This window comes from Pholcus phalangioides, unplaced genomic scaffold, assembly GCF_987345545.1.
Source record: "Pholcus phalangioides strain wild (caught in Gottingen) unplaced genomic scaffold, Ppha-v1.0 ptg000013l_1, whole genome shotgun sequence".
Lineage (NCBI taxonomy): Eukaryota > Metazoa > Arthropoda > Arachnida > Araneae > Pholcidae > Pholcus > Pholcus phalangioides.
In genome coordinates, this window is record NW_028301606.1 from 18,766,265 (window position 1) to 18,779,814 (window position 13,550).

The 13,550-nt window shown below is 37.2% G+C and overlaps 1 protein-coding gene across 1 annotated transcript; it reads right to left on the reverse strand.

Annotated features, from left to right (window-relative positions):
* Window positions 1-3,928: 3,928 nt before the first annotated feature.
* On the reverse strand, window positions 3,929-6,040 carry LOC149078718 (disintegrin and metalloproteinase domain-containing protein 10 homolog). The gene has a single exon (XM_089240444.1). The coding sequence runs from the start codon at window positions 6,038-6,040 to the stop codon at window positions 3,929-3,931; it is 2,112 nt and encodes a 703-aa protein (XP_089096570.1).
* Between the last annotated feature and the right edge of the window lie 7,510 nt (window positions 6,041-13,550).

Sequence of the window (13,550 nt, forward strand, 5' to 3'; positions counted from 1 at the left end):
AGTGAAACAAAAACGTATGTCACAACAACTCCGGCATTGATTGGATATACGCCTGTGGGTAAAATACAGTACCCGGTGCCATTGCACTGGAGTTCATGACCGCAGATTGTACCATAAGGAAATATTGCTGAAATACCATTAGACACAAATCCCAATTTCTCGGCGAAAACACAACCTCCATCTTTCAAACAGCAAACTTTTTTTCGTACGAACACATGCATGCATCGAGATCGTGGTCTCGGCAAAAGCTGCTGTTGCATGAACCTGAGAAACAGGTATTAACCCCGCCACTCGTACCTACGCAGGTTGTCCCATCAATAGCACGCATCTGTCTCTTGCAATCTTTTGGAAACTCCATTGCAAGTTCCAATAATGCAACCTCCATTTCCGAAAAAGCAATTCTTTCCAAACGGTGCCACTTTACAGTTTGTGCAGCATCCATCTGCCTCATCACTGCATGTGTAACCCTTGCTGCGGCGGTAAGTGCATTCTTCATCATTATCCAGGCCACCTTTCGGCGTACAGCACCTGTTTATTCTCTTACATACATGTTCATTGGCACCGCAGTCGCATTCTTCTTCCCCTTCCTTGAAACCGTTCCCACATTCAGCTGGTAAAGCCTTCATGCATTCTCTGACATAACTCGTGAATGAACGCTTGGTATGAGTAAGGATTGATGTAAGTTGTGACAATTCCGAAGTTTCCATTATTTTTCGAGCAAACAGTTCCTACATTTTCCAATCCTTTAGCGCTTAATGCTGTTCCCGTCACGCCAAATATCAAACATGACTTATCGCTGCGAGCGTCGTTAATTTCTTTGAAAGCAGCGAAATATTTGTAAATGTATTTTGTGTTTTTAGGGAATGGATAATCTGGTCCATTTTTGTCCTTGTAAATTTTAATCTTCCACGGTAGTATTCGAACGATATCCTCTCTAAAATCTGTAGTGCAAATGTCTTGTCTACCACCTTCAGCATTAGATACATAAACTGCAGAGCATCGTCTTTCAATTGTTCGTAGAATTCTACATTACCGATCATCTCGATTCTACACTCAAGAAAATTATCAGAACCAGAGATTTGCTTCTTCCCGAATGAAAGGTGCATTATAATTTATAATATTATGATGAGGTAATAAATATAAGGGAGGGGAATGTTGCAGCTAGTTATAAAAAATATATTAATAGTAATGTGTTCCCTCTCACTGAGGAAGTTCCGGTCGCCCCAGCCTAGTTACCCGCCTGCACGATAAGTTATCTTAGTGTAAATCGCACCTTTTTGATTTGTTATTAACTTGATATTTATTCTTCGGAAGTGCAGTCTTTGTGTGACGTCATTTTATACACGATAGGATAATGGAGTTCAAGGAAATCCTTGAACAAAAGAAGTTTCTAAAACAACCATATTTCCGTAATTTTTCACGGAAAAAAAGTCGCCAAAGTCGTGGCGGACCATACTGCATCTGTCCCTACGTAAATTCCATAGTTGTTGGCAAGTACTCTTATAACTAGGGCTAGGGTTTTCATGACCTAAAAACTGGTAGAAAATGCTCTATACAAAAAGGAATATGCCGCGCAAGACTGAAAATTTTTCTCTGAAGTAAGGAATGATACAAAAATTTACTTCTTTTATTTACAGTAACATTAATTTTAGCAAAATGATATGAGAATGAGGAATATTGTGATGCAGTTAATTAATATTATACAACACTGTATATAAAACGGCGTTTTATGTGCAGTGCTGAAAGTAATTTGTGGATTAAAAGAATAATCCGGATAATTGGAATCCTTTTAAATTGGGGAAGGTTTTGTACAGCCGTATTTGTACGTGACTAGCCGTGTATTGAGAGAGAAAAAAAGAAAATGTCAGAGATAGGTGTGTACCTCTGTAGTAGATAAACCGTTTCACAGAAACCATTGAACACATTGTAAAAAACACCCCCCTACAAGTACACACTGAATTCTTCTATTCATTGACTTATCCGTAAGTCTATACAACATGTATTGAAAGTAAATGGAATTTTCTTATCAGTTTTGGTATGAGAGCTGTGTTGTAGTCAGCAGCGAAGAGTAAAAACATTCTTTCATTACTATGATAGACACATTTTACAATATATTTTAATGAACTACAAAAAACTGAGTTGAAAATAACTTTACTAAGGTTTGGTGTGCTAGTGTTAAACCTTTTTGAGACCATGTCCCGTGTAATTAAAACAAATGAAATAAGTCAGGGTTCTAAACATTTGGTGTTTCACGGATCCTTTGTGCCAATAACGTGAAGGCGACGATATAATATCGTGAATGATGTACAAAGGCCACCAGAACAGTTTACGGCCATTGACGGTCTTAGGGTAGTGAGACCTGTGCGATTGCACTGAGCACCAAATAATAAGAGGTGTCGAAACAATTTGAAATATTTGACGTGCACCAGATTGGTATTTTAAAAAAAATTACCGTTCAAAATAATGCATACACGTAAAATGACCGAGAGATAGGGAAAAAAATTAAAAGTTTAATATATGCAGTTGATTTTTTATAAAAACCATCTATAAGCAGTACACCTACATACATATTACTGTCAAAGCCCGAATCGCTACCGATTTGAGACGGGCCCAGCCACTTCGCGAATGGGCCGAGAGTTTTGGCCAAATTGCGTCTGAATTGCAAAAATGACTCGGACTTAGAGCGGGTATTTCGCAAAGTGGCTGGAGATCCCAGGCCAATGCTTGATGTGCTGATGGCAGGAACAGGAAATCGTTGAGTTCGATATTCACAATTGATCTTGAACATTGATCTCGTCCATGGAAATTTTGTCCAATTCATATAGCCACTCCTTTTTTTCGATTTGATTTTCAATTTAATTTTAAATACAGTACATAGTATATTACTGTCTCTATATTGGTTTTTATTCCCATTTTACTCGTCAGCAGAACTGCAAATTATTTCTCTCATTTATTTATTTGTCTCCGGTTTATTTCTGTCATTAACTTTTTGTTCGTCCAAAAATTATTTTCTTATAATTTGTGGCCCGACCAAAAATAAATATTTCCCATTTCTGTTTCCTTTTAGCAAACACAGTATGAAACCGAACTGAGAAAAACGAGAAGATGCTTCTATGCTCACTAAGAGACATGTATTGTCCTCATTTACGAACGTACTTTTGTATAAGAAAAGAAATATCGCCCCTCTCTCTTTTTCTTCAAAACTATTCACACGAACACGTACTCATTTCTATGCTCGCGTTCCCCCTTCCCCTAAATACTTTCGTCCGTATTGAAGCAACACTCCCAAAAAAACCCTCCCTCTTCTTTGGGGGTGTTGATTGAGCTCTTGATTCCTGTGTCCTGATAACAGGTAACTTTTGACAATGGCAAATATAATCCGGCATTGTATTTTTTTTTTCGACGACCGATACACGCCTTAGCGTGAATTCTTCGCGTATTTAAACTTTGTACCAAAAATGGGTAAACGGTAATCCCAGCATTGTTCTGTACTAAAAATATTTTGCTCCACAGGTGGAAACGTACAATAATTTTCTTTGTTAATTTCGGTAATATGCGTGGAAGCATCAGATTCATTTTCCACCAAATCCTTTCTATTCACTGAATATTAATTCAGTTGGCTCTCATACACCAAGATGTTTTGCGTGTGTGTGTTTCTTCTAGCACTTTTTCACCGAGTCACAATTTTTTTATCGATAGCTAACGAATGTATGCCTGGGTGAACAATCCGTTGCCAGGCCAGATAACCGAGATTTTAAAGATCTTATCTTTAAAATCTAGATAAATGTACGTGTTCTCAAAATGCTTGTGAAATCATTTCCATTCTGTCGTTACACCTATATGTTCTTCAAACATTGTTCTCTTAGAATTTGTGCACGTATCATCTTCACTTTTTCTGCAGTTTTTCATCAAAGTAATGTGCTTTGTGTTAATGACGATGGGATCCAAGATTTTGTTTTGCGTGAGAATGATTCGCGTGACGTCTTCCTGTGCGATGCAATGTCCGACGAGCAGAAGATTGTTGCATAATTTTGCAGGGCCACATTCGTGGCAAACGTTTTCTCTTTTTGATAACGTAATAATAGTATGAACCTGATACAGTGATGACCATCAGGATCAGCACAACAAGAATGTACGGCCAAACTGCAGCTTCACTTGGATATTCACCCGTGGGTGAAGTACAATACCCGGCGCCATTGCACTGGAGTTTATGTCCACATATTGTACCATAAGGTAATGTTGGTCGAACACCGCTTGGAGTAAATCCCAGTATTTCACTCGATATGCATTTTCCATCTTTCAAACAACATACTCTGCATCTCCATTCAAGTTTGCATATGCATGTATCGAGTCCGTGATCTCGGCAATAGCTGCTGTTACATGAACCTGAGGAGCATGTATGGATGCCTCCACCGCTATCAGAACAATTTGTTCCGTCTCTCTCATGGAACTTGTCCTTGCAGTCTTTCGAAACACCACTGCATTTCCCCACGATACATCCAAAATTTTCTCTAGAACAATTCTTTCCACGTGCTGATATTGTGCAATTCGTGCAGCACAGATCTGACTTGTCGCTGCATTCATAACCTTTACTACGGCGGTAGGTACATTCCTTATCTCCATTCTTATTGCTACCTTTCGGGGTGCAGCACGTGTCCAAACTCTCGCATACATGTTCATTGGGTCCGCAGTCACATTCTTCGACGCCCTCTCTTATCCCATTTCCACATTCGGGAGATAAAGGCTTCATGCATTCTCTTACGTATTCCTCTTTGAGCAAGGGGCGCATGTTGTCGGTACTGCATGGCGAGAAACGATATTTATTTTTTCCAACTGCGCCTCCTGATAGCATTACGTAGTCATTCCAATATGGCAAGCAAGTTGCATTTTCCTCTGTATCATGACCTGCTCCAAAGGAATGACCAAACTCATGAATGAAAACGTACTTCATTATTAAATCCGGATTAGTTTTCACGATACCGAATTTTCCTCCACGTTTTGAACAAATCCCTCCTACAATTGCTATTCCCAGAGGACCTGATAATCTATACCCAGTCAGTGCGTATGTCAAGCAAGAGTTATCAGCATGATAAGCATTACGGTAATTAGCTCTGAAGTCGTATAAATATGTATCCAGGTCACTAAGACGTGTACTAAACGGGTAGCCTGGCTCGTTCTTGCTCTCGTAAATCTTGAGTTTCCAAGGAAGTATTCTGACGATGTCTTTTCCGAAATCCGTACTGCGAAATGCTTTGTCGCCTTTGTGCAACATCAGATACATGTATTGGAGAGCATTTTCTTTCTTCTGTTCGTAAAATCCTGCATCACCGATCATCTCAACTCTACACACCAGAATATTTTGAGAACCCGAGATTTGTTTTCTTGTCATCTTCAAATCTTCGAATATTCTAATGATGTCCTCGGTATTTGAAAGGTTCGAGTATGAAATGTTGAAGCCTTTGAATTCATGATCAATCGACGTGTATTTTTCTTCGGCCATGAAATGTCGGTCACTCGAACGATTGGGAGTTCCCGCTTTTGATATTTGTTTTATAGGTTTGATATCAAGATCCCTATAAACAATTGCCCTTGACCCCATGCCACTGAGATACGTGGAAGCCTTTACCAAGTTATATGTGACGTTCTGCATTTCGATAATCCCCTCGAAACTGCCATCGTCCGATATGTATCCAAAAACAGCATATTCCTCGTTTTCAAGTTCATAAAATTTACCTCTGAAAGATCCGACGTACTTTGTTCCATTCCTGTGTACTTCAACCGTCGTCCTCTTCATCAGCGAATCCGGATATTTATCTGCGAATACTTCAACGTTGTGTCCAAAATAATTGAAACCTATTTTTATCTTATCCGGCATATCCAATAGTGCGGGTCCATCTTCATTTTCTTCAAAAGCTATGCGTAAATCCGTAATTTGGTACTGGAATAATAATTCTTCCAGTTGAGATGAAACCTTTGAGGAGCCACAAATCATCAGCATCAACAAGAACGTCAATTTCCTGAAGATTTTAGAAATGCTCATTTTTTTCCCTTTACCAATCACTCTGAATATTACGAGAGATGTCAGTTTGCTATGAACATATTATGGATAGTTTTTACTTTTCAGCAAAATTCAATCTAAAGAATGGGCAGCCCAACGGTTTTTCAAACAATCCATCATGAGTTCACTACTGTTTGAACTTGTGATATCTCAACAGCATAAATCTGTTGTTTCGCGAAAGACACAAATCTGTAAAGTTTGAATCTACAAAATCGTCTTTTTTAACTTTATGAATAATAATTAATAATATGCTATTGTTTTTAAATCTCCACATCACTTTCAATATGAAATGGGTGGAAATCCTGTATAACATGGAATTTCAAAGAAATTTCAGCAATCTCATTTGTTAAAATCTTGAACGTGTGTATCTAGAACAGAGGTTCTTCAACAAGGTCCACAGTTTTAGGGTAATCTATGAACTTGGATGAAAAAACAATAAACTTATTTTATAACATTATTTCATACTGAATATTGTTCTGTGAGGGGTTCTGAGGTCTTCATCTAATCAGCGAAATGGGTCTGGGAAGAAACAAAATGTTAAGAAGCCTTCATCTAGAGCAAGTGCATACCTGTATATAAGGATGATGTTTATTGTGATGTTTATAAAGTAAATCTCGTTATTGCGAGTGATTTACAAACTTCATTTATCTAGAGCTCCTATAAACCCAGACGGACCGATCTGCTATCTTTGACAGAAACTGTGACGTTATTTTTATCGCTGTTACCGAAATGTGCGAAATATGCATTCAAATTTTCAAAATTTTAAGGCATTCTATCGCGCAAAAATAGCGAAACAAGCAAAAAAATTATGGAGATAGAAATCTGAGCTTTAATAATTATATTTTATTATATTGTATTTTGTAATATAAATTGCGCGAAATATATAAAAATCCATATGACTCGCCCAAGGGAAAAATTAAATGCTTTTTTAAATAGTAGTGAATGATGAAGGTAGTAATATGCACACAACGAAAGACGAAATTTTTATGGAGCGCTTTACTAAAAGTATAATTATATACTGTATACTTTTTCGGTAAAAAGCAGCTATTTCTTCTGAAAAGAAAAAGTTGTATTTAGCATTGTAAATTGTAATTATAAACATAATCAAAAAAATATATCCATGTTAATTTTTAACATAGTGTAAAAATAGTTTTAGGTTTAAAACGCTATCATTTCATATTGGTGTAGGTAATAACGCATCTGAGAAGTTCATCTGAACCTAGAAGCACAAAGTTCGAATGTCACGTGATTGAATCGAAATTAATTTTTTTTCCCTCGATTGATTTAATTTGTCTTTTAGTTTTTCTTCGCTGATAATTTATTCAGGTGCGCGTGTAGGAAACTTTCCTACACGCGCACCTTATTCCTAAGGAAATCCGCGCGGCTTTCCTAAGGAAACATTCGATATACGGGGTGATTATAAAAAAACTATCCCGACATACGGGCCCCTAACTATCATACCATTCACAGAAACTGAATGAAATTTTGGCATAAGGTATTTTGAGGTATGCGCTCAAGAATGATATGGAAAACAACAGTGTCACTCTAACAGTTACGGTTACAGTGAGAAAATTTCGAAAATATCAAATGGCAACACCAAGTTTTTTGTATTGGAATGCGATCTCCATACTGAAAAACACTAAATAGCGTTGGAATGGCACCTGTAGCACGAAAATCCCCGGAGCTAGGCAAGGAAAAAGGAAAAAGGACTTTGCCGTGCACCAGAGCATTAATGTTCGTTTCATTCGTCACACCGTTTCTTCGGCTGGGATGATTAGTCCTCCCCAAGGTCATGTGGAAAATTTGTGAAACACAATAAAATGCTTTATTTTATGCTGCTTCTCTGTCCTTATTGGTTGTCCTCACTTTTAGCCTATCTACCGCCGGTGATTTTCATGCTTCAGTTGCCGTTCGAACGCTATTTAGGGTTTCTCACAATGGAGATCACATTCCAATACAAAAAACTTGGTGTTGCCATTTGATATTTTCGAAATTTTCTCACTGTAACCGTAACTGTTAGAGTGACACTGTTGTTTCCCATATCATTCTTGAGCGCATACATCAAAATACCTTATGCCAAAATTTCATTCAGTTTCTGTGAATGGTATGATAGTTAGGGGCCCATATGTCGGGATAGTTTTTTTTATAATCACCCTGTATATATATATACGCTCCAAGGTTGAAATATTCTATCTGCTTTCATAGCTTAGATCAGCGGTTCTCAACCGGTCCTTCGGTACAGGGGTTCCGCGGCGACTTAAGGAAAATAAAATAAATAAGTAAATTTGACAGATAAATGAAAAAAAAAGAGGCCTACGATATTCTGCCGTACAAATTATGTACAAAAAGGGCTTCTCGAGTCAATTAGGGCTCCGATATAAAAATTATGTAGTGAAAAGTGCTCCGCGAGTCAATAGAGGCTGAGAACCGCTGGCTTCGATGGTAGAGCACTCGTCCGGGAAGTGAGAGACCGGGGTTCGAGTCCCCTTGGGATCATGTTTTTTTTTTTGAAAAATTCTTCTGAATTTCAATTAATTTTTTTCGTTGTAATCGTCATCTCCATAAATAACCAGTCTTTCAATGAATCTTGTATTAACAAGTGGAGAAGGGCATTTCTATATACAACACTATATATATATCAAACAGACACAAGAAGCGCCGAGGCCCATACATCCGCTCGAGAAATACAAAGAAAAAATATCTAAAACAAAAGTGAACACATCGCCATCTGGTGGCACGTTACCGAACTGTACATTAGTGTGGATCGAAAAAAATGAAATTTTTATTTCATTAAATCGCTATAGTGCGGAAAACTTGCTTCCTTTAATAAGAAAAAAAAGACGTAAAAATTTTTAAAATCGGTTGATATCTTCCGGTCGTGCATTAAACTTGAATTTTATGGAAATTGACGAAATCGAACATTTTTCTTAAATGTTTTAATATTAGATAAATTTCTATGATCGACACGCAAAAGTTTGTTACGCTTACTTTATGGTTCAGTAAAGTAAAATAAATTAAAACATCATTAATATTTTAATGTTTATTGGTCGCACAGCGTGTTCGAAAAACAGGAATTTACCAAATTTTTACTGGTTTCGTTCTTCAGCTCTTCGCCGGTTTTGTTAGAACAAAACGACCCAGAATTCATCACAAAGAGGGGGCTGAACGTCCAGTTCCGCCCACACGCAACCCAATCAACCATCCAATATAGGCGTGTGCACATAATTTACATTATATATCAAAACTAGTCACCAAAATTAACACGTTCAAAATATGACTTTTCGGAGAAATCAGTCATAACTGATCTTGATAATAGCGTATATCTGATATACATTTAAGCTTCTCATGTCTATACACTTTTGTTCAGGTCTTGGTAATAAGTTTGATACATCCCTGGACTGTTCTGAGTCCGTCGGATAAACCTTTCGATGCCTCTGATGTGGTTAGTGTCGGAATTGAAGAATGATATAATATCGTCACACACTTCCCGTAGCATTGGGGGAAGGATACAAGAGGCAAGTATTCCGGTTAATAATTCCAGTGTATTCGGTAACTTTAAAGTTTTCCTTACGTAGCACGAAGTGTCTAATGGTTTCTCCTTTAGAGGCGGATTGTCTTACTTCAACCCTTTATACCCGACATTGAAAAAAGTATAATAAAAGAAAAATTATAATAGATTAAAATAAAAGCATATATGTGATGGAAATAACAAATAGTTAACCTACCAAATTATTTGGTAGGTCATTTTACTTCTAATTAAAGAGGAAACTAAAAACAAAAACAATGTTTTTGAAACAATTAGTTAGTTCGAAACAAATTTATTTACCCTGGTATTTTCACGTACCGTCTGAGTATTTTTTAAAAAGGGTTAAAGTTCTTCTATATCCAAGTTCTCGTGAATGTCATCAACAATCATAGCCAACAGTAAATTTTCAGGGTGTCCAAAGAACGCATTGGGTTCAACTATTGGATTAACAACTTTAAGTAAGTCTCTCTCATTAAATAAATACCACAATTTTTGAACTGCTGGAAAAACATGTTTAGCGCGTCATTGAAATACTTGTTCTTTTTGAGGTGGAACCACACAGGCACGTACGATTTCAAGATGAAGAGAACTTCTGGTTCGCAAAAGGATTTGGCTAACTTAAGAAGTCCTTCAACCTTAGCACTCTATTGGCCGCATTTAGTCATCTAGAATGTGAAAGACGACCAGGATCTCGAATTGACAAATCCCCTGGAAAATTTCCTGGCTCTATTGTTTTGGATATGCCTAATAAATACAGTACTACTGGTCTTTTCTCAGCATCTTTCTGTCTACTTCTAGAAACCAACAATCTGCAGATTCATACTCTAACACAGAGAGCTTTCACATCCAGTAAGCTGTTATCAAATAGGCCCAGAAAAAGATTTTGGCCCTGTAGATGCACCATTTATATCTGTAGTTCCCGACTTCGAGGCGCGAATGCGAGCCGAATCCTGTTAAAAAATCTTGCCATAGAGAGCAACAGGCCTACAACGGTACAAATATTCAATCATTTCACTTCACTCACAATTTCAAATTTAGATGATAGCACTAAACATTCCCGCACAACACTACATACGGCTCAGATTGTCAGGTGCACATACTTTGTTCCAGACTCCGTAACGAAGCTGAGCTGAAAGAGATCTCGGCAACGGGATAAGTCCGATGGCGGAGTCCTGACGTTCATTGATTCATTGCACCATCTATATGTGGAAAAATATGACAGAGAGGAATTTCGTTGAAATGTGAAGTAGATGCACGATTCATTGTAGTGGTCTTTCCACCTGATCCAGTCAGAGTCAGACAGTTGAGGGATATGCCTAAATTGTTACCGAGGCCTCAACTAAAGGATGTGACATGGAGATAGAGGTAGTTACATCAATCTACGCTATTATCAAAATCAGTCATGCTTGATTTCTTCCAAAAGTCAGACTTCAAACCTGTATACTTGGAAAAGAAACAGTTGAAGAAACTATATAAACCTCCGAATTTTCTAGTCAATTGTAGTAACTATTTTTCAAATATAGTGTGAATTGCACACGCACACGTCTAGTTTGGATGGTTGATTGGGTTGCTTGTGGTTGGAACTCGACATGCAGCCACGTCCTAGTGATGAATTCTGAGGTCGTTTTATTCTGACAAAACGGACGAAAAGCTGCACAATGAATATTGCAAAAAATTTGGTAAATTCCTGTTTTTCGAACACGCTGTGCGACCAATAAACATTAAAATATTAATGATGTTTTAATTTATTTTAATTTATTGAACCATAAAAGAGGTGTAACAAACTTTTGCGTGTCGATCATAGAAATTTATCTAATATTAAAAAATTTAAGAAAAATGTTCGATTTCGTCAATTTCCATAAAATTCAAGTTCAATGCGCGACCGGAAGATATCAACCGATTTTAAATTTTTTTGCGTCTTTTTTTTCTTATTAAAGGAAGCAAGTTTTCCGCACTATAGCGATTTGAAAATAAACATTTCATTTTTTTCGACCCACCCTACTGTACATACTTCTGCCCTAATTAATTACCATTAATTATTATCGATTAGAGTCGCAAGGTTGATCTTAGTGATATTGGGGTAGGTGTTCTTGCATTTATGCCTTTGCTGCAAAGAATGGAGAACTTCAATGTGCCATTGTTTACAAAAATTGTTCTTCAGATTCCGGACAAGTCATCTCGTTGACGGATGCTTGACATCGTCGACTTCTTCTGGAACTGAGCACAGAAAATCGCCAATGAAAAATTAGAAGGTGCCAATACTTGCACCGAGGGAATGTTTCCATCTTGTGAACCCCCAATGGTCGTATCAAGTCGTCACCAAGGATTGAGTATCACTTTGATTTGAAAAGAAGATTCACAAAGAACTATGCACAGAAAGCAGATCAATTGATACGAAAGAATGAAGAGTTTACTTGGAAAGAGGAACAGACGAGAGCATTTGAATAACTGAAGAATGTGTTAAAGTGTGATAGACCCATACTATCACACTATAATGTGACAGCGGAAACCGAAGTCCATTGTGACGCGAGCTCAAGCGGATTAGCAGGAATGTTATTGCTGAAAAGGACAGACAGCAAGTGCACATCTAGTATATTGTGTGAGCAAGAAGAGCACAGAAAGTTAGAGTAAATATCCCTCGCGTAAATTAGAGTTGATGGCGATTGTTTAGACGTTGAACAAATTGTGACAGTTTTTAATTGGATAGAGTTCAATATCGTCACTGACTGTCAAGCTTTGATCTAAATGAATGGGAAGAAATGCAGAAATCCAGAGATAACCACATTGTTTAATTTAATTCAGGAATATGATTTCGAGGTGAGACACCAACCAGGATCAAAAACCACGCATATAGACTCTCTAAGTAGAGCACTTGTAGAAGAGCCAAAGGATACTCTAGGTCTAGACTCATTTATCGATAAGAGATTAGAAATACGTTTGACTCTCACTGAGGAGAATCACATCCTAATAATCCAGCACACAGATGACGAACTGAATAAAATGATAGAAATATTACAGAAAACCGATGCGGACCAGACCAAGGAGGAAATACAATTAGTTATTGTGCACGAGCTGAAGAATAACCGACTCTTCAGATAGTTGGACGACAAAGGAAAACTCAAACTATTGTATATAATTCCGAAGTATAGAGATGGAAGAACGAGCAGATAACGGGGGGGGGGGGGGGAGGCTTGCGAATGTTGGAAAACGAGAAAGACGAGGGTGATAATTCGGAAAAAGGTATTTTAAAAAGTAAAGGCAAAACAGGATATAGGTCTATAACTTTTCAATTCTTTTATATCTCTTATCTTGAAAATAAGAGTAACGATAGAAATTTTGAGACAGTTAGGAAAAGAAGCTTCATTTATAAGTTTATTAAAGAGACATCAATACAGGAGTATGTGTTTTTACAATAATTTTTATCAATTTTGCATCAATTCTATCCGTGTCAAAATTTTTTTATCGTTTAGTCTAAGAATAGCATCACGAGATTCGATTTCCGTGGAATATAAAAGGAATGTATATTCGTTCTAATATATGTCATAAAATTATCACTAATAATGTTTCTAGGTTGATATACGGAGGTGAAAAACTGGTTAAAATGGTCGGCTAGTTGTGATAGCTCTGTGTCTGGGTACACGGATTTCTTAATGTCTTTGCTTAAGATTTCATTGGCTCATCTCCACTGGTCTCTTTAATTACTTTTGGAATGTTTAAATTGTTTACCGTGGCTCCACAACAATACGTTTTAGACAGTTTTATTCCTCTGTAATGGTTTAATTAGTTTTGCTTTCAGTATATTTGGATATCCTGGGCAAGGCCGGATATTGTTTCTAGTACTCTTAAATAGCTTCACGGCGCATATTCTTTGTCTGATTTAGCATACTTGAAAGGGAATTGGGGTGGGAGTAGAAAAAGTATATAAAAAAAAATTAATATTGATAGATCTTTGTTAAGAACGACAAA